The sequence below is a fragment of the Nelusetta ayraudi genome, unplaced genomic scaffold (genome assembly GCF_046127955.1).
Source record: "Nelusetta ayraudi isolate G7.1 ecotype Tasmania unplaced genomic scaffold, CSIRO-AGI_Nayr_v1 ptg000004l, whole genome shotgun sequence".
In the NCBI taxonomy this organism is placed as follows: Eukaryota; Metazoa; Chordata; class Actinopteri; order Tetraodontiformes; family Monacanthidae; genus Nelusetta; species Nelusetta ayraudi.
The window spans coordinates 10,807,658-10,832,500 of record NW_027466054.1 but is presented as its reverse complement, the minus strand read 5'-3'; the positions used below and the strand labels follow the sequence as shown (position 1 = coordinate 10,832,500).

The 24,843-nt window shown below is 43.8% G+C and overlaps 4 protein-coding genes across 17 annotated transcripts in view; all 4 read right to left on the bottom strand.

Annotated features, from left to right (window-relative positions):
• The window catches only part of stox2a (storkhead box 2a), a 19,281-nt gene extending 15,012 nt beyond the window's left edge, over window positions 1-4,269 (bottom strand). The window contains exon 1 of the mRNA XM_076034368.1: window positions 3,659-4,269. Coding sequence (XP_075890483.1) covers window positions 3,659-4,040 — 382 coding nt within the window. The 5' untranslated portion in view covers window positions 4,041-4,269. The remainder of the gene's footprint in view (window positions 1-3,658) is intronic.
• A 1,008-nt stretch (window positions 4,270-5,277) lies between these two features.
• Window positions 5,278-10,587, bottom strand: casp3a (caspase 3, apoptosis-related cysteine peptidase a). The gene is made up of 6 exons (XM_076034356.1): window positions 10,462-10,587; window positions 9,994-10,126; window positions 7,393-7,521; window positions 7,104-7,279; window positions 6,679-6,787; window positions 5,278-6,576 (listed from the first exon to the last, which is right to left on the bottom strand). The coding sequence occupies exons 2-6, from the start codon at window positions 10,040-10,042 to the stop codon at window positions 6,347-6,349; spliced, it is 693 nt and encodes a 230-aa protein (XP_075890471.1). The 5' UTR covers window positions 10,043-10,126; window positions 10,462-10,587; the 3' UTR covers window positions 5,278-6,346.
• Window positions 10,588-13,880: 3,293 nt separating this feature from the next.
• On the bottom strand, window positions 13,881-21,509 carry osbp (oxysterol binding protein). Of its 14 annotated transcripts, none has more exons than XM_076034260.1 (20): window positions 21,342-21,509; window positions 20,183-20,353; window positions 19,770-19,978; window positions 19,453-19,615; window positions 18,879-18,990; window positions 18,607-18,796; window positions 18,390-18,504; window positions 18,192-18,246; window positions 17,923-18,090; window positions 17,587-17,832; window positions 17,384-17,504; window positions 17,182-17,285; window positions 16,771-16,866; window positions 16,436-16,620; window positions 16,075-16,304; window positions 15,129-15,176; window positions 14,802-14,840; window positions 14,672-14,704; window positions 14,382-14,420; window positions 13,881-14,074 (listed from the first exon to the last, which is right to left on the bottom strand). In XM_076034260.1, the coding sequence occupies exons 2-20, from the start codon at window positions 20,314-20,316 to the stop codon at window positions 13,929-13,931; spliced, it is 2,433 nt and encodes an 810-aa protein (XP_075890375.1). In that variant the 5' UTR covers window positions 20,317-20,353; window positions 21,342-21,509; the 3' UTR covers window positions 13,881-13,928. The 14 variants fall into 14 exon arrangements, with proteins under 14 accessions (XP_075890375.1, XP_075890364.1, XP_075890357.1 ...); XM_076034249.1 differs by having other exon boundaries at window positions 18,192-18,249; window positions 21,342-21,505; XM_076034242.1 differs by having other exon boundaries at window positions 18,598-18,796; window positions 21,342-21,503.
• Window positions 21,510-21,760: 251 nt separating this feature from the next.
• On the bottom strand, window positions 21,761-24,781 carry sart1 (spliceosome associated factor 1, recruiter of U4/U6.U5 tri-snRNP). The gene has a single exon (XM_076034318.1). It carries the CDS (start codon window positions 24,486-24,488, stop codon window positions 22,182-22,184), a length of 2,307 nt encoding a protein of 768 aa, XP_075890433.1. The 5' UTR covers window positions 24,489-24,781; the 3' UTR covers window positions 21,761-22,181.
• Window positions 24,782-24,843: the final 62 nt, after the last annotated feature.

Sequence of the window (24,843 nt, the reverse complement as noted above, 5' to 3'; positions counted from 1 at the left end):
AGCACAGAGCTCAAGTTAGACAAGAATGTTGATTAGCAATTTAAGATAAAAATGAATCTACTTCGACCTGTTCAATCTAGCACACGTAAACACATATTTGCTGAAAGTCTCCCCTTCTCAACTCTTCTCACCCTGAAGATGAATCCTTAAACATGGCCATTAAGGTACTGTACATATGTCACAAGGTAATTTGCCAGGCTAGCAACTAGGTGAACTATATCTTGAGCTATTGAGCTACTGATCATGATCGCAGGAGGTGAGAAACTTACATTTATTCATAAAGAAATACTTCAATTAAATATTTGAGTAAATGTGAATATAACTATCCATCCATCGTCTATCACTGCTTATCCTGTACTCCTCTTGTATGTGTGTATGCAATAGCTTTCATTTGCTTGTAAAAAGCATTTATATTGACTACACTGACATCACAGCTCAAGAAAAGAGATGTTGGCCATGGGCACGAAGCTATAAATGACACAAACGCAGGTCACCTCTTCTTAGCAATATTCTTTCTTACCTCTGGATGCTACTAAATCCTACACACTAGGCCTTTCTTTTTAATGGACACTTGGGCAGTGGTAATATGAGTCTATGTCCAGTGCTAAAAAATGCGCTTGCGGGATCTTGACAGGTATTCTCATGTGCACCATCCCCGCTGCCCAGCTACATTTATGAATTGGCATGAAACAATGTGCAGCAGATATGTTGCCAATGCCAAAAATAAATCCTCGCAATTGAAAATTCAAACAAACATCTGCACTGAATTTATCCAATAGTTCATTGAGTGAGCCCCGCTAAACCTCACTGTTCCCAGGCTGAGAGACAGTGAAGGATTTGAGGCCTGTTCCAACTTCATCCTGCTGCTTCCCAAACGAGACCATTTCTGCCGGTGGTGTGCCCCCCAGTGGAACATTTGTGACAACACATGTCTTTTCTTCCGGCCAGACACGGAAAAAAAAAGCCAGAGAGCATTTTGTGCCACAAACAGCCTGCAAGTACACATCCTGACCTGACATTGGCACACACGGTGACAAATCTGTCAGATGCGTCAAACATTTCCCCCTATTCTCTAGCGGGACCCTCCCTTTCCTTCCAAACCAGACGCAGGCTTTACAGGGAATGCCATGCGATGGCCTTTTCCTGAACAACTGCTCCACTTTTCCTTCCTTCACTGCACACACTCCTCCCAGTCTATTGTTTATAGCCCGCCAACGGATACAAAGTCCCACAGTTAATCTCATTTAATTGTCATTCTTAAAACAACAACAACAAAAACATGTTTCCACACAGCGGAAAACTTACCACTAAGTCTTAATCTCATGCAGTTTAAACTTGTGATATTCCATTGTATTACTGTATAGATGTAAATATATTTCAATAAACAAGATTTCTAGTCTTCTTATAATGAGGGTAACAAATGTATGAATATGAACATCTGTTAAAAAATATATACAAACTATCATGTCATTGATTGCATTACATTCCGCAAACTGAGCTTTTTACAAATTAAAGAAGTACAAATGAATAGTCTTGTCTAATACATTTGGACTTCCACAGTTGTCACCCTGTCCTTGCACCTCACACTGGCAAATCAAGACTGTTGTGCGTTTCTTTGTTATTACTATATAAACACGAGTCCTACAATCAACTAGATTAACAAAAAGAAGAGTTTTGTAAGTTTACATGCAAACTGGTTAAAATTTAACTGATTCTGTAGGTGGCTTGGTGTGTAGCCACCAAGGTAAGGATACAAACGCACAATCCTGCAGTGTTATCAGGCATCTCAACTTCTGCACCACTCTGAAATGATTTCCAAGTTGGTCTTTTTTTATTTTGTTTTTTTTAAAGAATTTTGAGTTTGGCAAATCTGACAAAATTATCAGTGTGTCATCTGCACCTGAAGCGACAGCATATAATCTCTGTTGGCTCTGGCGTTTCAGAGTCTGGTGAGTTATTAGCAAAAAGACAAACATTCCACCGCTTATCGTGTTTGCATCCCGTAGTTGGGAGAGCCGCCATGGCACTTTGTCTGACACACACAAATACGCACGCACACAAAAACTGTGAGAAAAAACATAACTAGGGTCTATCTTGATGTTTGATGTTTGGACTCGTGATGAACTAAGTGCAATGAAATTTAATTAGCGACAGTCAGCACCAGAGAAATCTGAAGACTGATTTCCAAGTTGTTTCTTAGATACCTGGTCACAGTTTGACTTTTCTTGAAGGCTCAACTGCCTTGAGTTGGAAGTAAACCTGTATAGCAATAAGTGTTGGATTTATCATTTCTGTAGGCAAGAGTTTGGGGTGGTGTGTTAAGTGAGAAAGCACCTGGTACTAAAGTACTCAAGTTACCTTAAGTTACTTCTAGTAACACCTTTCATACAAAAAATGTTCAGTTACATACAAAAACTGTTATGTTATATATGTTTTTTATCTTGTTTATGATATTTTTGTAGCTTGTACTAGTTCTAATATAATTCATATGCTTTTTGAAGTCTGCTGTGTATTGCAAAGTAGATCATCAATAATCTCCCACGGACTGCTTTCCCAATGAAAAAAAGAGCCAAGGATCAGGAAACACTGTAATGTTGTAACTACAATGAAGAAAACTCATGCATCAAATCTCTCTAGAGGCAGACAGAGGAACAGCACATTCAAGTCAGACTTGTCTCTGACTTTATTACAAAGCAGCAACTTTCACGAATGGATCCCACACTTGCTGCTTCATGCAGGACAATGACTCCTTCTGCAGTTTTACTGCTTCCGATACGGTAACGTCTGCACCTCAAACTGTACGAGCTTGCCCCTGCCAATGCGTGAGTTATCACCTCCTCAGAAGAAGAAAATGATGAGTATGAACGTGGGAGTGTCGAACCCAAGAAAGCTAAGAACTAGGCCCACGTCCTGTCTCAGAAACAACTAAAATAGTTGGTCTGCGTCAAATGAAGAGAAGCACCTGAAGATATAATTTGAGATGTCGCGTAAACTCCTATCATTAGACCTGTTTAAACTGGTTTCACGCAATTTTCCAGATGAATCGCTTCCCAGCTTTCAGATCTCTGCTGTGGCTGCATTCGTTTCCTGTTGAATGCTGGTATTTTGTCAAGTGTCGAGTCAGTTCACGTGTCGTGTGAGACAATCCACAACAAAGTGAAATCTGAGGCGAGGCAGGTCCATGTCGTTATCCTGGGTGAAATCTGACTCAAGTTCAAGTCTCCTGTCCTGTCCGACAGCTCGGGGGAAGACAAGGGACAGCCTGGTGTGTGTGTGGTATGGTGGAAGGGAAACACGCAGCGTAAGTGCCCTGCAAGTAAATATGGCCCTCAGGAGTTCAAAGTTTAAATCGTTTAATTCTTTTGGTCAAATGGTTGTGACAGGTTGTGCGGATGGAGGCCGAGACGTGCCACATCAAATTATGTGGTCTCGCCACATGTGATGTACTTATTGTTAAAGCCGCTGTGCTTTTCCTCCCACTGTCCAGTGTTTATAAGATTTAAAAATAATAATAATGATTTGAGTTACTTCAGATCCAGCCAAACCTTTTGGAAAAGTACTTAGAAGCGGTGCCACTTACACAATTTTAACAACTTTTTATTGGAAAACTACGACAATTCAAATTTCCACAGCTGTGTGTCTCAACCAACCAACTCACCTATGTTCTTGATATCAAAGCCTTGCGGTGGCTTCAGGGTCCTCCTGGTCCAGCCGTTCCTGAGGACCTGCAGGTGGACTTCCTTGCCCTGGATGAGCAGCACCCGCTCATCTATCCAGCCCAGGAAGAAGATGTGGCCCAGGGCTTGAGTCAGCGCCTTGTTCCAGAAGTGCTGCATGTTGACGGCTTTAAAGTTGGCGAACACCTCGTAGCCGCTGTGATGCTGGAGGTCCTCCGGGGCTGAGGGACACGCCGAGGGTGATGGTGTTGGTGATGTTGATAGCGGTGGATCATCTCCATCTCCCGCGCAGTGCTGCGACAGCACGAGAGCCAGAGAGTGCGGCGCAACCTGGACGGACTTCTCCATTCCTGCGTCGACCATCCTCTAAACATGTACCACGGACACTTTGATCCGCTCCATTGTTTCCACCGCAAGCAGTTTTTTTCTTTCTTTCTTCCTTTTCTTTTAGGAGTTTGCGAGAAAGGAGCGCACGGTGCGCCAGACTGGGCGAGGCGCAGCGCTGACCCCGGGTGTGCACATGTCCTCGGTGAAGTGCAGGTGCTCCTTGTAAAATCAGGGGTGAAACGTGCGGGCTGACGGAGTGCGCGCCTCGTCCAACTCACAACTGTCAGGGAGAATTAAGGCCTATTTTCAGCGACGAAAAGAGGCGAGGACTCGCGCTGCGTTCACGTGCTGCTCGTACACGCCCCACTCCAGCTCTGGAAGTCCACCTCGGGGCCTCGGACTTCCCATAATGAAACGACAAAAAAAGTTATAATTAATAAACGACTTTAAACAGTAGTGGGACACATAACATGACGTGAGACCCTTGCAGTTCGAAAACCTGAGATTGCTGTCACCAAGACGAGTTAAAGTGCTGCCATGAACACAACCAATACATTTCCTTTCCCACCACCAAAACGTCACGCCAAAACGTGGATTCTTAGAATGGTAAAACGAAGAATTGGTATGTTATACGAAGAATTGGTATGTTATGTCAATATCAGGGCAAGTATATTTTGTATCATGAAGGTATCAAGGAAACCACTTGTCAAAAAAAGTGGTCTTCTTAATATGTTTATTAGAAATGATTCGAAATGAATTATTACAGAACACCTACTTGTTGATCAGTAACTGTTATCAGCTGTTCTGATAATCAGTTATTTCCAAAAGTAAAATATCTGAATAATTTTAGACCGTTAAGTTAATTGTACATTAAGTCATTAAGGTATTTTGGGTGAATTCTGGCATGAACGATAACCAATTAAAAAAAAGGACATGTTTGGATAACACGTGTCACTGAGCTGTAATGTGTTGTGTTTTTATTTTAAACCGTTTTGTAAAGTGGTAGTTTACTGCAGGTAAAACAGTGCAGATGGTGGCAGTTTAACATTTTGAAGCCCACTTTCACTTGGCTTTGAGCCTCAGAGAACAGGCGGCTGGCCCACTTCCTCTCACCTCCAGGCAGGTCAAACCTGGAGTAATCCTGCCTGTTAACGCAACACTCTCCTGTTGCTAAGATTAAAGTTGCCTTCACTTTTTAGGAAAAGGTGCCCTTCAACTTTGATTATCTACTCACCAGTATACTGGATGACAGCCACGGCAAAAAGTCACACGAGAGCACTGAATGGTCTTTAATTCAAACCAACAAACTTCACAGTACAGTTTGGTTACAAAATAGTGACAGCACATAAAAATCCCCTGAATTGAATTCTCATATCAAAGTATTGCATATTGATAGCACTTATAATCTGGATTGTCAAATGTAAGTGAAATGTTTTGACGCCAAATGTGATTACAGCTGTCGAACAGCCAAAAAACCTGCATCAGTAAAATACAAGGTTTGTGCTTAATGCTGACAGTGCCAAATGGAAGTAAACAGACACCCCATTGGACATTTATCCTTCAGAGCAAAGTAAATACAAGAGCTCACAACAAGTATGAATTGTAAACGTGTTCAAGAATAATATCAAAAGCATATCACACAAAGTGGTCAAGCTTTATTCATGCATCCTATGATGTCTTGCCCATTCAAATGCTAATATAAGTTTTAAAAAAATGTACCTTGATATTTATGGAGTAAAACATTTAAAAAGGTCAATCCTGCGGTGAAAAGCAACAAAACAAGAGCTTATTGTTTTCCCTTGTGCCTGCTACACCTTAGCTTTTACCTCCTACCTAGTCAAGAAGTTTGCTTTGACTTTTTGACATCCATCATGTGAAAACCAGGTTCATTCTTATTCTATTTTCATTTGCTCTACTTCATGTCACAACATACACTCAAATGTGAAACAAACGAAAAAACTAAACAAAACAACAACAACCAAAAGATCACCACACGGTCACAATGCAGCTAATAAAATAAACAGTCTTTGAATGAACCGGGTTGAGACTGGATTGTTTTAAACACTAAATATGGGCCAAGAGACCTAAAATGTAGGTCGCGAAGGTCACAATTAGTAGCAGAAAAGCTTTTGGTCCTGCAAACTTTTCAGCAGACGCTAACAAAAAAATGAGTGTTGTTCAATCCAAAAGATGGACAGTGTGCCACAAAGACTGGAAGCCCAAAAGACAACTTTGCAATATGTGAAACTACAGCCAGGATGACACATGAGTATGAAACCGTATGTACCTCAGATAATTCCCTCACACCTCCTGAGTGCTTTTCCAGCGCAGCAGTGGCCACGTCAAGGGGAAAAATACATCTCTTTGGTGAGCATTGACACAATACACGGGATCTGTTTCTTGGCGTCGAAGTTGGGCGCGTTTGACACAGACTCAAACTCTACTGCCACCTTGTGGTTGACACGGGTCATGATGTGCTGGAGCTCCAGTTCCATCCCGTATTTGCTGATCATGTCACACAGTGACTGGATGAACCAGGATCCGCTCATAGTATTTCTCCATGAGTAGTAGCCTGTAGACAGAGGAGTGACAGAGCAAAGAGAGAGTCAGGAGAATTTTTTTTTTTAAAGGGAAGCACAAGGCCCACAATGTAACCTCATTTCTGCATGTTGACCTGGTGCTGTGGAGAAGGCGTAAAGGAAGTCGGCTTCCACAGGGATCCTGGTGGAATGATCATCGCTGTCCGTTTCCACGCCTTTATCCAGATCAGTGCCTCGGCATGCCTGCACAACGTGGCACATCCAGTGTCAAAGCCATTGACACGTCTTTGCCTTTCATAGAGTAGGTTCGCAAAAGCATCTGACCTCCAGGAAACAACTAACAATTGCAAGAGGAACTTTCCACGTGTTTGGAAGGAGAAAGAAAAGAGCGGAGGGGACTAACACCTGACTGGGGGTGTTGTCACTACCTAGGCAGAGGAATCAGTGCCCCTTGTGACATCACAAAAGGCTGAGAGCAGGTTAGACACAGCTTAGCTGTGAAAAGGCAAAGCCAAACTTAGTGAAGATATAATTGAAAAAAAAAAACCCCGAAACAAACCTGGATGAAGAACAGCTTGGGCTTCCCCACCAATGATCTGCATCGATCACCGCGGAAAAGTGACGTGAGGTACTTGAGCTCCACTGAGCCGTCGGTACCAAAGAATATTCCCTCATCTCCGTGACTTAAGAGAACGCAAATGAATGAGGCGCAGTTCTTGTGATCATCCTTCGACGCTAAAAAACAAAAAAAACAAAACAGAGAATCTAGTATTTTTTTGTACAAGACAGTAGAAAAACAAATCTTTTACCAGTCGCCTGCTTGGTGCGACTCCTGCAACAGAACGTACCGGAAATCAGAATTTGCTTCATCTGCTCCACTGACTGGTCGTTGTAAATCTTCACCTTGTACCCCAACTTGGAGAAGACTTTCATGGCGTTGGCTGCGTCTACGTCTGTACCATTCCGTTGATTCATACCTTCACAACAAAGCAGGTATTTTATCATTCATAGACACATAGAAATGTAAGCATGAGCCTTTTTGTGCATCTGCCCCATTTTCTGTCAGTGAAGCTGATGGCCTACTTCAGACATGGGCAAACTACGGCCCGGTGGCCATATGCAACCTGTTAAGCTTTTTAATCTGGGCCGCCGAACTTGAAGAAGTTATATTAATCGTAAGTCAGTAATAGCTGAAGTTCATCCATTTTTCAATGTTTGAAGAGTCATTTCAAAAAAGAAATAAACACCATGAGGCTTCAAAGACACATTTTGTTGTAACAGTTTTGTTCATTTTCAATAGACATTAAAGCACGTTTTCTACATATCCCACGATGCATTTTGCCTCTTATGAGTTGGGTCACCAAAACAGTCCACCCCTCCGCTGCTGCTCAAGCCCCTCTGTAAAATTTTAGAGCCCATTGGGGCCCCACCAGTCAAACAGTTTGCCCACCCCTGACCTACACAAACCCGGAGGCAGTAATGCACTGGCAAATACATGCAAGTCAGAGTTGCTTGAAATGTTTGAACCCTTCCCTCCCCACTCTGGGAACAGCAGCAACATCACTGGCCCTTCTGAGCCTCTGACCAGGTGCAGCAGCTTTGACATCACCCCATAATAATCTGCAAAATGTATAATGCATCACTGCCTTTTGTATGTGATTCAGCAGTCACGGGCCCTGTGGGGGAAAAAAAGAAATTAGCCATCCTATTGTGTTTCCTGCGATGCTGCTTGCGTGTCACGCAGCATTCATACTGCATGAACAGCATCGCGTGACACTTCGTGTAAAATCTTGTTCAACCTGCACCGACCGGCACTGATGAAGAATCCGCAACGTCTTCACGCAAATCAGCCTGACAACTGTGAAACGACCCGCGCAGGTGTGTAACAACAGGCTTCAACTCGATGAGCTGGACCCCACTCTCTGCTAAGCCCTTGCAGACTGTTTGGACCTTGTTAAACTGATCCTTGATTCCAATACACATACAAAGTCTGACATCGACAAACTTTCATCTGTTCCCAGACTGAGTGTCGGAGACGTGGTTTCAAGATTTGCATTTACAAAAATGGGCGTAACCCTATGCAAAAAAAATGGGGGCCGTGAATTAGTCAGAAAAATGTATTCTGCTTTGTTTTTTTGAATCTTGGTCATCAACAGGCGTGACCGCTGCTGCTCACCTCAACCGCTCGGCATCCTCGCTTGTAAAACATATCGCTTGTTTGACTAGAAACCGAACGTCGGTGCTCCGTCCTGCTAGACGGGTTTGGCAGTGTGACAGCCGACTGCGACCATCGTAAACCCAGTGCAGTCTGAGACTCTGTAAGAGGAGAACCAAGCTGCATTCACTCGTTGTGGTATCCAAGGCCTTCCACTAAAGAGAGAGAGAGAGAGAGAATAACTCTCTCAGGTATCACCACACTGGCCTCTCCAGCTTTTCAAGCTGCACGCCGCACAGCGTCCCTTAAGAGTTGGGGAGGAGAAGGGCCCGACACAAGGTTTCCTTTTAATCCTCCGTCAATCTTTCATGTACCCAGAAGGGCAAGTCCTGGGAAAGAAAAAACACTCAACCGTGGATCCTTCTGTGGAGCGGTCATGGTTCAGGACGGACACTGAAAGGATGGCAGCAGCTGAAAAGGCCGTCTTTCTTTGCACTGCCACCCAGTGTTCCAAGGGACTCGGAATGTGAATAAATGTACAAAATTAAAAATAAGTTCACCGACTTCATGAACAGGTATGCGGTTTAAAGTGAAACCACAATGTGTCCAATGAGCTACTTTAAAGGGCCTCAGTGGGTTTTTCTATCTAAACTGGAAGGAGGGAGAAGAAAGGAGAGGAAGCAAAAGAGCCCCGTTGTTCTGTATTTTCTGTGTGCCTACCATCCGTCCCACTGTTTAGTCAACACTGCTGCGCTGTTTCTTGAAAAACACAAACCCTCCTATTAATGGCACACAGACTTGTACACAATCGCGTTTAACTTCGAAGTGAGTGACTTAACTCAAACTGACTGGTGTGTGCAGTGGTAGCCTGGCAGACAATCCCCGTTGTGTTTTTATGGAACACATTTGGAAGGAGTCTCTCAGCACCAGACTGTAAAGGATCTTTTGAGAAAAACCACAAAAGCCTTTTCAAAGGCAAGTCAATTCACGCAAGTCCCGGTTCAGCTGTGCTGTGCACGACAGGTTGCGGCAAATCCTTCCAGCTACCCTACAATTTAGAGGCAGGTTCGTATGCAACACACCAGGAAGGAACCCCCCACGTCTGCAGCTTGGATGGTCCGCTCATCAAACCGCTCCACCACAGAGCTGGAGTCTCTGCTGCAAACAGCTCGCACTACCAAGCCATGCCTCTAGTAGTACTGTTACGACAGTATTTAAGTAAAACATGGCTCTTACATGTAACCCAGAGGCTGAGTTCGCAACACCGTCCTGAATATAGGACCATTGAAATTACCTGTGCTCCTGTCAAAGTTCTTGTTGTTGATGATGATGCAGTGGCCCATGCAGGGGAAGTCCAGGCTGTATCTGAAGCTGTGGGAGCTGCCCCTGGCATCCACGGCTGTTTGGCCGGAGGCAGACAAAGGAGACTGTGACCTGAGCCGGGGAAAAAAGACAAAGAAACAAACAAAAAGTCATCATAATTAATAGTCGCATTTACGGCCATATGTCACACACAAGGCTGCACGAGTTATAAGGAGGAAGCAGAAGTGTCAGTTACAGGACACCATCGGCCGGATGGACAACTGCATGTCTGCATCGTCATCACAAACAGCAGATGTACAGTATAAGAACAACCAGGAGAAGCAGTTACATAAATAAAAGGCGGCGCATGTTAAGCTCATGCTCGGTTATTAAATATCAAAAAGTGATTTTCTATAATATTAGCGCTGCCTTGACAATGAGGTACAATAAACACAGTAACGGTGACTCACTGCTGTTGTCCATCGCCCTTACTCGCATCCGTGCAGTCTTCTCTGGGTCCGTCTGCCGACATGTTTGCTGCCTTGAAATAATAGATAACTATGAAACAACCCGACTAACTAAGGACACACGCCGCTTTTGAACTGCAGCCGGGTGGCAAAAAATTTGAATGACTTGAGGAGTTGAACTCAAGCGAGACGTGTTCTGGCTAACTACACTGCAGCTTTAGTTAGCCCCGGTAAACAAAGATGATGATGTCACGCCGCTTCGCCGAGTCGCGCTCGTTTTATAATCCGAAGCCGGCCGTCAGGGCGGCGACTCACTAAATCACACGCTCCAAAGGACCGTACTGAGGGCATACCCGCATTTATTGATTTTTAATTAATTTGTACAATTTATTTAGGTTTTTTTTATATTATTATTTTAAGTCTTCGTGTTGGTGAAATTTATTAAGACGACATTTTATAACCGCCCTCAGCCGCTGCCATATTGTGATGTGAAAGCAGTGATCCTCAATTGGACCCACCGTCACCGTCATGAATGACAAGTCGGGATCCGAATCGAGTAAAAACATCACCTTCTCATTTTTAGGAAAATAAGATACAGTTTGAACAACAGGTTTTAATATCACAGTATGCCAGCACACAAACAAACGCCACCAGCAGGTGGCAGTGCAACTTTACCTAACCTGCATAAACCAAAAAGCCCAGTGGATCATTTATCTAACTACACTTGGGTAATGGCCCTGTATTAAAAATACTTAAACAGTCACACTTCTTAAGTCATTGATTACGAGGCCGTTACAACATACACAACCGTTGAAAAACTTCTGTATTTTTAAGTCATAGGTGCTTTTAAACTCATGGACAGAGAAACAATCTACTAAGTACTAAAAGTACTGAGAAGTAACTAAATATACAACAAACACTGTGCATATAAACTTTTAGCGTTAACCCAAAGGCGGACATACAGTATTTACAACATTCAGCAACAGTCATTTGAAAATGTGACTTGAACGTGTTGTGATATTAAAATTTATCTGAATTTGGTAGTCATTTCAATTCCTGGTATTTATTTGACTGTTTTAATGAACTTCTAATGTGATGTCAATCTAGCTAATAATGTCTGCAAACAAAAAAACATACTTTTCTTTAAATCTCCACTTAGCTTTATTAAAATCAATCTCGAACTAACACACACACACACACGCAAACAAAACGCAATTAAAAAGAAAAAAGTACAAAAACAGGGCTCAGATTAGAACTATTCAGTATAAAGTGTGTTTCACTAACAAGCAGGGGTGCAACTACAGATCACTTCTGTTGAGATTTGAAACCTTTTCATCTGTCATCTAATGATGCATCTGGGAGAAAAAAAAGATGTAGAGCACACAAATGCAGTTAAGTCTCCTTTTTGTCAGTGACTTAGGACCAGTGCCAACGTTGACTTCATGAATCGTAACAAATCCCAACAGTACAGCAGGTCACAAAGGGACAAGAGTGAGGGGATGGGGGAAAAGTACAGGCAGAAAGTCAAGAATCAATTCTGGAATTATGAAACTTCTTTGCTACAAACTGAACACCTTCCTCACCTCTTTTGTTTAGATGCAAAATTTTGGAACAAAATCAAAATAATTTAGAGAAGGGAACAAATGGAACACACAAGAAATGAATAATAGTCTGAAATCTAAAGTAAAACCACTGCAGCTGCTGGAGTAAGAACCAATATATGAGAGAGGAAATTCTGCTCAGTCAGAGAACTTGTAAGAGAAAAAGTGCACAACTGTTATTAGAAGCTCTATCAGTACAATGTCAGAGATATACAGATATTTACACAAAAAAATATGCAACGACATGTTTGTGATTTTAAGTGTTCTTCCGTAAGTACACTTCAATATAACATGAATCAAACTCAATCAATAAACCTCGCGCCCCCCGGCCTGAACAGTGAAAATAGACAAGTAGACAGAATTCCACATCTGCAGGTTTACATGTTGCTGAACACAATTCATTTTGTGCCACACATTAATACGCATTCAGGCACTCTTATTGCTATGTTAATTGTCCACGCATCAAACACTAACCATAAAAAATAAATTTAAAAAAATCCAAATAACAAATTGAGATTAATTCTATGACTAGTGTTGTATTAATTTACCATCAAGCCAGTGGAAATCAGATGACACGACTATGACAACTTTGACATCTTGCAGCCAAACTAGAACTCAACATACATTTGGAATTCACAGATGACGCTACTCATTTCTTCCCTCCTATTTTTTTTTACTTCAAATGTATCATTTAGTTTTGCCCTATTCTGATGTCTTTCGGTATCACTGTGTCTATGTCTGAGGTTTAGTAAGGGTCAGTTTAGCCGTGACATTAATAATTCAGTACGACTCTGGGTTAGGTTGTGTTTTCTTCATGCCACTTCTAGCCACGTGTTGCGATTATATATATATTGTTGCGTTACCGACATCAGGCTGAACAGTTTGTGACGCTTTTGTGTATTTGTGTAGATTGCTGAAAGACAAGGGAGCAGCTGCAGCACGACGCTGACGGACTAAATGCTCTCTCCGAACTTTGTCGGAATGTTATAAATATACTACGACAACTAATAATAATAACTAATAATAATAACAGGTTAGGGGACTTGCTACCAGCAATATCAAGCTGCTAAACGTGATTTTAGTCATGTCTTTAGATGGTCACAGCTTTAAGAAAATGTAAGCATACCAGGGAAAAAAAAAGTCTTTTTGAAGTAGTGCAAAATGGATAATATTTCATGTGTTAAAGTTTAGCACCTAGCACTTTATTTAGAAAGAAAAACAATAAACTCAAAGGCGGTTGTTGATGTGTGATAAAAAAAAAAAAAATAGAGAACTTACTGTACGCTTCATGAGACATGAAGCCTCAGCATCTCAAGCAGTGTAGAAGTATTTTTCAACTTTGGTATAGTTCAACAACAGCTCTGTGCTGGGGAATCTGTTAATTATTATGTCTATTATAATCGGGTACGCACAAAAAAACCAAAACAACAAAACCTCACGTTAGGTTGTGTTTTAAGCCAACCCAGTAGACCATCAAAAGTCTGGACGATTGAAAGAGCTTCGGTAGACAATGCTGAATATGTAGAGACTTGCACTTCAAAAGGCAGATCCACAGCAGAATACACATCTGCACTGAGAGCATGTGTTTTACATCCTCACGCTGGGACAGAATTTCCGTATTTTGACTAGTGACTGTGATTTATTGATTTGTACATTCACTAATTAGTTTGGGCTAAAATCCAGATGTCAGTAATCCTTAATCAATCATGGCTGGATGGAAATCGGGCTGATGAAATTAATCTGTGGAGGATAAATTGGGATGATTTATCCGGATCAAGTGAAGGTACCTTCATCCAGCATCTTATTTATTATTATTTTTTTAACACCACAGAGGCAACAAAAGGCAGAAGCTGCTGGATTCAGAAGATGTCAGGGCACATATCCCAGCCGCCGGCGCCGTCCTTGGCCTCCCAGTAACCACCCTTGTAGACGTGTAAGGTCTCTCCAGAGACGGGGTCGTCTATCTTATCAAACCACAGTGCTTGGTAGTTTTCCTGATGGGCGCCTGAATAAAAACAGAGACCGTCATTTACCAAGAGGAATTTTCCCAGGGTCCTGTGGTTGGGGCGAAGGTGCCAGAAGGAGCTAAGATATATGTCATTAGCTCGAGATGAACATTTGTCAAAATAAAACTAAGCATGAGAATTATCACAGAAAACTAATTCAAGCCGCAGGGTCAAGGTAAATATGCAACTAGCGGCTTGCACGAATTCAGTAATCAGCTACGGGATCCTACAGGGGTCAGTAAAGACTGATGCAACAGGTAACAACTAATACAGCAGATCTGTGAAGCTAACACTGTTGTTACTTGCTTTTGTTTTGAGCTCCATAAGGACCTTCTCTGCCTTCCGCTATGAAGGAAAAAAACAAAAGTAAATGCCCGGCGTTTGGCACTACACAATCTCTATCATCTCTGCGATCTAATTCATATATCATCTGTCTCAATGCACCAACACCTAAAAAAATTATTTCTATTGAAAATAATCAAACGGCCGTTGGAATACAGCACAACTAGAGCTGCCCTTTACCACTTCAACACTGACCATCATCTAAAACCAGCCCTTCTACTATCAGCTAGTGGTGACACGATCACAATACTTGCTTATATAGGGGGGTGCTGATGGTCCATAAGGGGCTGTAAATAGAAAAATCTGTGGTGAATCTCTGGGAGTAAAACAGTAAGTATGGAGTGAGGATGAGAGGGAGAAAATGAGATGGGAGGGGCTACTTGCATGCAAGAGGTGTATGAGGAGGGGAGTCCTCCATGTCAGCTTTAAAGCAGCAGGAACAAAGGTGGAAATGCACAGGCAAAATAATCAAAATCAGCAGAAAATTAAGTGTTGTCAATTTTAAAGATTACCCCGTGTAGCATTTTGAAAAGGTGAAAATGTTCCCTCTAAACCATGATAAAAAGAATCCTGACAGTTTTATTTTGTGTCATTAACGAAAAAAAATCTTCCTTCTCATTCCTGCCACTCTTCCAGTCAATTCTGTGTGCTAATGCTACACAAAGCATCTTTAAATGTTGACATGATGTGATTCAGTGAGCTGATACTTGCTTTCATCAGAGATCTCATTTGCTTTGGTGCCACTGTCGCCTGCCTCAGCTGGATGCAACAGAAATGGAGGGGAAGAGGTGAGTGACGCGTTAATAAAAAGTGCAGAGAAAACATTCAGCAAACTCCTTCACCACCTTACATGTACAGCGAGCCATTTCAACCTTTTTTTATTTTAATTTAGCTGTACACATCATTTGACATGTTATAAAAATAGCTTTGCCCTAAAATCAGCTAATCTCTACTCTAGACACGGAGGTCAAAGGTGAGTAAAGACTCAGAAAATACTTGCTTTTCAGGGGTGAGTCATTTACAGAATCCCCAGTGACCGCTTAAAAAACATGACACAGACAAAAGGAGACACAACATTCCCCAACAAACAAGGCGGAAAAGAAAAATTACCAGAAAACCACCAGACAGGACAGAAAACCAATAGATGCACATTAAAGGTTAAGTGTGTAAGATTTGGAGATTTTGAAGACGAAACATCACCATCAAGTGGTTACATTATAGACTGCAGCCCTTATTCAATTATGTCCCTTTAGGGACTCCATACCCTCTCTCTCCTGAGCTTGCCAGTGAACTACGGTGGCCTGCGCACAGTTTATTTGAAGACGCGAGCGTATCACCCTAATTACGAAACGCGCTGTCATGCTGCTGGATTGTCCACACCTGGCTTCCTTAGAAGTGAAATGTGGTGGCGCAAGATGGCAACAAACTGGGAGCAAGACCTTTGCTATATGTATATTCTCATATATATATGAGAATATTCTAGGGGTAGTAAAAATACACTACTTTCCTTGTACTGTGATTATACATGTTTATTAATGTATATTAAGATTTTACCAATATATAAAATAATAAATCAAGCCAAATATTAAACACTGGACATTTAAAACGATAGCTAATTTGTTTCATATTATCAATATTATTATGTATTTTTGTTTACCTTCCTCTGGTGAGTTTGCAGCTTTGACAGCCTCCCGCTCCCTTTCGCGACGCACAGTGCGCTGCTTCTCCTCCAGCCGCTGCTTTTCTGCATTGGCCTCGTCCCAGTGGCCTTCCTCCATCAGCCGCTGGTCGGGGCGGCGCCGGCTGTCCGTCGGCGCCACGCCCTCTTCGGGTTCGTTGAGAGTGAGAGCCAGCGAGGAGAAGAAGTACATGGTCTCTGCTCCCTCTCTGTGAGACGGCAGAAACAGGAGGAAGCTGAAGCAGTTCAAGAAGGGCCAGGTTTTTTATGTGGAGCGACATTATTTGACGTTCCGCGTTATTTTCTGCCCCACGACAGCTTCTGTGAAACAACCACTCACGGCAAAGGGTTCTTTGTCCAGATTTCTTTGGCCTTGAGGGTCTGATAGACGGTCCTCTGTTTGCCCTCGGTGCCGTTCTCCCCTTTGCTGCTCTGCATCACCCTGGAAAACTCCATCTTCTCATCCCACGTTCCTGACAGCACGTAGTGAGCCTTTCCGTCCTTGTCTGTCACTACACCTGTAACCTGAGTCATAAACGCAGTAGGCATGAAAACAGCAGCCTGGTAATCAACTGCATGTTCACACTGCAGTCTGTCCATATGGGGAAACTATTGCAAAAAAAGACGCCGGACTGCTGTTTGAAATTTTTGGGCGCATATCAAACTGACACCCACCTTCCGAGGCACGTCCCTGGAGAAGTAGCTGTAGGGGGTGAACTTGAGGTGGCAGCGATCTCCTGTCTTGTGATTCACCACATCAATCTCTCCAGACTGAGAAGGGGGAGGCAGAAAGGGAATGCTTTTCATTAACAAAGACGAGCACAACACAACCGTAAACTGTGCAAAACATCGGCATTTTTCTACAGCACAAATCCACAGCAAGTGACCCACTTTTTACTTCCTGCCCTCCAGCTCCAGCTGTGTAACATCACGTGAAAACAACCTATTAAATGTATAAAGTGCATCCCAGCACATTCTGATCTGCTTCTTCTGCGTGTCGCCAACCACTGGGGGTCATGGTTCAGTCGCAGGGTTTGAAGGACACCTGTTGAGATGGCCGGGGTGCAAATGTGGACAAGCACTCACCTGGTCGATCCATAATTTTCCGACAATGATGTTATGGATGGTGGTGGTCACTTTCTTCCAAGAGTAGTGATTGTTGCTCTTGTCAAAGAGACACTGAATGGAGCCTAAGTTTAAAGACAGAGGGAGATTTGTGTTGACACAGCGTGCGGCCAATTCAGCAGAAGCGTTGGCAGGCTTGCTTCAATGGCGGAGACTCACTCACCCAGTGGCATGATGGAGAGATATTTCCCTCTAAACTTGCTGGCCAGTGTGATTTCTTGTCTGAGGCTCCAGCCTTTCTCTGAGATGGCGTGGTGGGCGGCGGCAGGCGGGTGGTGACTCACCTGACAGGAAGTTACGGAAGGGGAAGATGTGAGACAGGGCTCTTGGGGCCGATGGCCCCAATGTGGACGACGGCAAACACACCTGTTCACACAGCGAGCGGTAGCCGCAGTCCTTCAGACGATCAAGCTCAAAGGTTTCTCCCAGCAGGGGGTTGAACGGCTTCCCCGTGCGGTGGACGGTGGTGGAGTAGGACGAGACGGTGAAAGCCGCCACGTAGCACATCTGCTCCAGGGAGCTCTGACATTTCGCGGCCTTGTCCAGCAGGTCGTAGTACTCCAGGTCCTCCGAGAGACGTTGCAGCATTGACAGCGGCTCGTTGAAATTCACCTGGTGAGAAGCAGATGGTCCGTGTCGTTAGTCGGTTCTGATGACTCGCAGGCTGTCGTCGCCATGCCGGCGGAGGCGAAGCTTCCTCACAGGCATCGGTATCTTGGAGAGCTCCTTGCCGATGCAGTTCTTCATAATACTCCACAGATTGAGGTAGTAGTTCGGCTTGTCCGGGATACGAGCCCGTCTTTGCCTCACTGGCTCCAGGTCGAGAGGCTGTGGAGACTCCGGGTTGGACGCGAGAGACAATTCATCAAGCTGGAGACGGAAAAGAAAGAAAGAAAAGAAAAAACAGCCTTAGGGTGTGAACAACTCATGCAAACACGACTCTGTTGGAAACAAATGTAGCTTGTGTTTACCGACTGATCGTCCATTCCGACTTCACTGCTGAACCCGCTAACATTGCTGCCTGATCTTCTAGTTTTTTGGGGTTTACAAAAAAAAAAATAAAAAAAAAGGTGAAACAATAAAAATAAATTAGTGCTGAAAGATTTAATACAGCTGAATAAATGCTAATACTAAAAACTAAGTATTATAAATGCTAAACAGATACTGACTTGTGATACTTGGGGTCGGCCGGAACCGTAATAAACTCTGCAGGGTCTTCCATTGCATCAAAGAACTCATTGTCATCGTCCTCGTCGCTGGCATCGCCTTTGCCTGAACCAGTACCTGCAGAGAGCAGAGGATGAGTCCAGCATTGTACGGACACCCTTCAACAAACATCAACTCTTAAAACAGTGAAAGCAGAGACGCCAGCTTTACCTTTGTTACCTAAGGCAGGGTTACTGAATGAAGGCGGGAGGACTGTCGCCCCTCTGAAAGCTCTCTCCAGGTGGTTGTGCTGCTTGGCCAGCTGCTCCAGGGTCTCCTCCAGCCGTATCCTCTGGCCCCGTTCAACCTGCAAGGCTTTCTGCCAGCGCTTACTGTGGTTCTGAGCCAGCGACAGGAAGTCTCTACATGCCTTCAGGGGTCAAACGAAAACATGTGAGCAATGTGACAGTCAGATGCAAAAGTGTTGAGGTCTTGAGGTCTGGGGAGCTCACGTTAATCATGGCGTTGGAGGTGATTCGAAACAAGGTGGCTCTCTCTGTGACTTGTCTGATCTTGTCCCCCATGTCGCCTCCGACGCGGAACCCCTCCAGTTCTGACAGAGACCTACGTGGACAGGAAGCAGTCCAAGAGCAACTTACTACATGCAGCATGACGGTAATAAAAAATTAGGTTAAATAACTTGGATGGGACATCACATATGATTATGATATTTACATCAATATGGCAAAAATGTATGCGCAAGCAACTGGGCAGCACTGGTAAATTGAAAATCTCTTTGGAGAATACTGTATGCCAGTGTATGCTGCCCACTTGTGGTCAAATGCCAAAACAGCTATTTAAAAAAAGACTCCAAGCAGCGAGTGTCACTGAGATGGAAGCATGCTGTGAAAATATTTGCTCCTAAGAGTGTGAGCGTGTGCTACGTCTAATATCTGGCCCAATTCATCAGTATGAATAAAGGGGAATTTAAATTCATGAGCAAATAAACAAAATAAAAGTAATACCATTTACTTGACTTTTTTCTTTTACAAAAGCATTGCCATCCTCAACATGATGACCATTTACCTCTGAAGGGCAGAGCCGTGTTTCACAATCAGGTCATTGCAGGTGGTGAGGTCCTCCACCTTGCTGTTCAGGGTGCGCAGCGCCGACTGGATTTCGGCGGTGCGGCAGACTCCACCCTGGCCTGAGGTTGGAGGCACTGATGCACAATCATCACCCGAGTCATCTGATAAAAAGAGCAGACGAGAAAATAAGAACAAATAGTTAAACAATGACACTGACACTCATATGATTTTACCTGCTATTCACACACACATACACACAAATACTTTGTCTCATTATACTACATTCTAAAAGACTATATGTATTTTCTTTCTCACCAGACTCGGCCTGCATGTGGACTGCCTTTGCCTTGGCGAGCTCCAGTGCAGTGATCCACCTCTGGCGCTCGACTTCAGAGTTGGCCTTTAAGTGGTAGGTTTGTGCCCCGCCGTTGGAAATGACAAAGTTGCACGAGTCCTCCACCGCGATATTGGCTGTCGCCAGGTTGATGGTGCCACGGCACGTGTGGCCCATCTCGGCCTGCGTTCTGAAAAGAAGCATCTATGAGCACATTGAAATAAAGAATAATGCCTAAAGAGTCAAGCTGTGTGAATTTCCTATTCCAAAGGTTCAGCTGCAAATTACAACTCATGCGTCACGTTGTACGTACCCACCTTTTGCGAGGACCTTGGCACCTTACTGTTAAGAAACGCATGTTTATTGTATATTTTGTCACATGTAAGCCACATACCTATAATAGGACAGCAGTCCATTGCTGAGAACGAACCAGCGTCTCTGGTAACCCTTAATGTAGTTGGTCCATTTAAAGAGCCATCCCTTGTATGCATCTCCTTGGGTTGGTGTGGGGGGCTTCGATTCGGACATCACAGCAGCTCTTAGTCTTGAAAGGTGAACCTAAAACCTGGGTTTGAAGGGCCGGGAGAAAGATTTGAATTGGACGTGCAAGTATTATACCGTTCAAATGCGAGTTTGCCATCGAACTGATGCTATACTGACATATGCTCTAGATAGAATGGAGGAGGCGTGCTTCGGGCAGATTTCATTCAAAAACAATAATGCCAGGCTCGGTCTTTGAAACAAAATCAACACACACACACACACACACACACACACACACACACACACACACACACACACATATAAACGGAAGGTGCGTTGGCTAGCTGTTGCCCTTATAATTGCTGTTGTTCAACAGTTTCTAAAGATAATTACGTCTTGAATGAAATAACGAAACTCAAACGTTGCACTTTGAAATCAACGTACAAATTTCAACGAAACAGTGGTTCTCGCCGTACGATGTGATTAGTTAGAACAGTCACTTACTTTAATGTTGGCAGCCTGTTATGTTTTTGTTTGATGCTGTTCGGTTTTCCAGACGCCAAACCCAGTCTCGATTGTAGCCATTTAGTTTCACGTCAAAATATGATGAATAACTTGTTAAATGTTAATGCATATAACTCTCTCATAATAATAATAATAATAATAAAAAAAAGAATAACGGCGGGTAAACGTGTACTATAAAACGCAACGTTGCTAATACTACTTCGGTCGCAAGTTAAGCTAACGTTTACCTACTGATACAGTGCAACTGTGACAAACTCGTGCATTCTGGTACGTGCCCTTAATCATCGTCTCATTCCATCCGTTATATAACAGAAGAAATTATCGTGGATACCGGCCCACATTTCGTATAGCAGTTCCGAGAAGTAGCAGCCAATTCCTCATATGAAAGCTACTTAAAACAGTGTCCGTCACTAAGCTGGCAGCTAGCGCAACACCAGGAAGCTGTCAAAATAGCCACGTAGCCGACTGCGATAACGGCCATTGACACATAACATCACTCTAGCGCATTTAGCGGGACTGGAAACAAGATGGCCATTACTACTTACCCTTAAATGAAAATATTTTGCCAATGTAGGGGACGCATATCGTCTTAGTTGTCTTGCCACTGTTAGCCTAGCTAACTCCGTACACGACACAGATTGTACCAGAAAAAAAGTCCGTTCACCTCCCCCCAATGGTCAATGATGGTTCCGTATCTTGGAAAGACGACAGACGAAATAAAACTACGGAAATTATTTGTGCAGTTTTGGTCACGGTGCATATTTTCCTCATCTAAATAAATCATAGGCTTACTGTGAGCCATACCAATGCTACTTTTAAGCAATTTTGAACTGCTATTATGTACTTTAAAATTATGTTTACAATGCTGTAATAATTTAACCCGTCTATTGACGTTATGCATGCCCGCATCAAATGTATGCCATGATGTATGCGCACATCAGTACCATTAGACACAGGCAAGGAGAACTTTAGATCTGGTATTTATTTACGGCAAAATGAATATGCATAGGAAAACCTTGTTCAATCACTATCATCCTTATGAAATAAAATGTGTAAATATCATGAAATTAAACAGGTACAACAATGAGAACGTCACGTTTCTCAAGCAAAATCTGGGTTTTCATCACAAGTAGATTCTAATTCTACATATCATCAGCTACTTTCAGTATTACTTTTCACCACATGGATTTGTAGTACAGAAAATTTAAAATGTAGCCACACACACACACACAAAAAAAAAATCAAAATCCTGCCACTAATGTTCCTTTAATCAAACATTTCTTAACTACAACATTTAAGCTTTTAAGAGTCATGAAACTGGAACATTACTGAAAACATCCTCGTAGCTGTGGATGTGGCTCATTTGCATGAGTGGCAAAAAAAACTTATTTGGTGATAGTATTTGCATTCATACTTTTCCCACTTCCACTAAGCACAATATATGGGGTTTTCTGAGACTTCTGCTTCTCTTGAAGCAGAGCCACGGTCCCTAGAGGAGTATCGCTGCTGCTCATCTTCTTCAGCAGGGCCTCTTCCTCCAGCTTTTTCTGCCTCTTCTCCGTTTTCATCTTTCCAGACCCCTTGCCGTGGAAGCGATGGGAGAGCTGCCTGAAGGCTTCTTTTGGAGTGAGTTTGCGCCCAGACTCATCCACGTACTCGATTTTGACGTCGGGCCTGTAGCCATCCTTATCCTTGAAGTCTTGAGTGAAGCCCCTGTATTCCTCTCTGCGACTGTACTTGTCATCGAAGACCATCTTGTCCTCAATGCAGTAGTTGTCGTTGGGTAAGGCGCCTTTGGTTGCTTTGACACGGGCCACTTTCTGCATTTGTGTGTCCAGGAGACCTTTGTTTTTGCACAGCAATAAGGCTGCGGCAAGGCCAGAGTTGACGATGGGCTCTTCATCCAGAATGGTGGCAGAGGCTGTGGAGAAGTCAGGCTGTTTCTGCTCCTCATCCAGATTAACCGTGCTCCAGCCAACATTTTCATCCATGTCAGAGTCGGATTCTCCGCCCTCGTCTTTTTCTTCTTGCTGTTCAAAGTCCATGATGTCTTCCTGGTCTTCTCTGTTGCCTGAAAGTCCATATGTTGGAATATCGCCCAGTGTTCTGCAAAACTCTGAGGTGGCGTTGAAAACGATGTTGTTCTTCTTCTCTGCATCGTTGTCATCGTCGTCTTTCCCATGCGCTTTAATGTGCTCGGCCACCTTCTCTCCGGAGTCTTTGAGAAGCTGCTTCTGCTTGAGCTTCCTCTGCTTGTCCAGCTGTTTCTGCAGCTCCTGTTCTGCTTCATCCTCCTCCAACACAGCTGGTTCAGGAGACACAAAGTCGTCCTCGTCGCTTATGTCCATTTCTGCCGTTCTGATGTCATCTGCCATTTGGGTCAAGTCATTTGACACAGCCGTCTCTTTGACTTCCACACCCTCTGCATTTGCCTCTTTGCGGCCTCGGCCGCGGGTCCTGGAGCCAAAATCGGTGCCGCGGGTGTCGTCAGTCATAATTTCACTGACTGTGAGCTTTTCCTTCTTTCTGATTTTCTTCACACGACGCTTTGTCTTTTTAAATCCCACCATCTCCTGAGGCGTGTAGTACTCGGAGGCAATGTTGAGCGTGGGCAACTGCAAAGACTGTGCCTGGCTCCGGAGAGTGTCTTTCATGGCCTGGAGTTCCCGCTCTCGCGCCCCGTCAGCAAAGCCGCCAGTGTTCAACCTGAAGCTCTTTTTCTTTTCACCATCTATTTCCTCGTCATATTTTGACAGTACCGAGTTGCCCTTAAACTCAACCATGTCATCCACGCTCTCCTCTTCTTCATAGGGTTTGTAATCTGGCTTCTTCTTCTTTACCTCCACGTTCTTCTCGGCCTTCTCCTTGTCCACCAGTCCCACATTTACGAGCACATCTTCCTCCTCTTCGAGGACGCCTTTGTCCTCCAGGGTCAAGATTACGGTCTGCCCTTCAGCAAAGGAATCCACTTTATGCTGCACCTTGAGCCCCTTTAGATCTCGAGCCGTGTACGCAAAATTTTTGCTTTGGGCAAAGTCCTCCTCGACGAGACTGCTGACGCCAAACTCTTCATCCATCTCTTCCAGGAGCTTTGCTCTTTTTTCAGCCAGCTCTTTTTCTTTGGCCAGCTTCCTGCTCCTCTCCACCCAAGCGCTCGTGTCATCCAGCCAGTCCTCATCTGCAAGGGTCTTGACTTTGCCGAGCTTCTGGTTCAGGATGCGCTTCTCTTTGACTGCAGCGAGCTTCTCTCTCATTTCTTTCTGCTTCTTGATGGCTGCGGGGTTGATAGTCTCGGCCACAATGGGCTCCTCTTTGGTCCCGAGTTCCTTCTTGTTTTCGTTGAGATCCAGAGGCTTGAGACCCAACTTGGCCCTGAGTTTGTTAGTGTCCTCGATGCTGAGAGACGCATCACCACTGGCAGACTGTGGGCCGATTTCGGCACTGGTATCCTCAACTTCAACCCGCTCCTTCTTGACCCGTGGCTCTCCGCTACTCTTTTCAGTCTTACTGCGACCATCTCGTCCACTTCTTTCACGGGACCTGGAGCGCTTTCGTTTGTCGCGATCTCGGTTAGCATCCCGATCGGAAACATCACGCTCTCGCTCCTTGTGGCGATGTTTCTTGTGTTCACGACGGCGATCCTCGGTGTCCTTGTCCCGGCTCTTTTCCTTATGTTTCTTGGATGATCCCATTATTTATTTTGCACAAAAGTCCGTGTGTAATATATACCCTGACTTACTTTTGATTACGTCTTAGACAATGAAGGAAAACGTCGTCTGTTTCCCCCCTCGTTGTCAGTTCGTCCACGTTAGCTTTGGATGCTAACCGACTTGCAACGCAAAAATAATAGTTCCAAAATGTGATACAACGAAGTAAAAGCCAAAGAAAGGTGGATCTTATCCAAACACCGCCTTAGGTTAGTTCCATAATGTCGTACTTAATAGTTAGGCCTTCAGCGCCACACTTCGTCTAAAGATCAACCAACGAAGGAATTGCTTTTTCCGGTGAAAGCACTTCCTGTTAGTGCATCCCAACGTCACAAAGTCG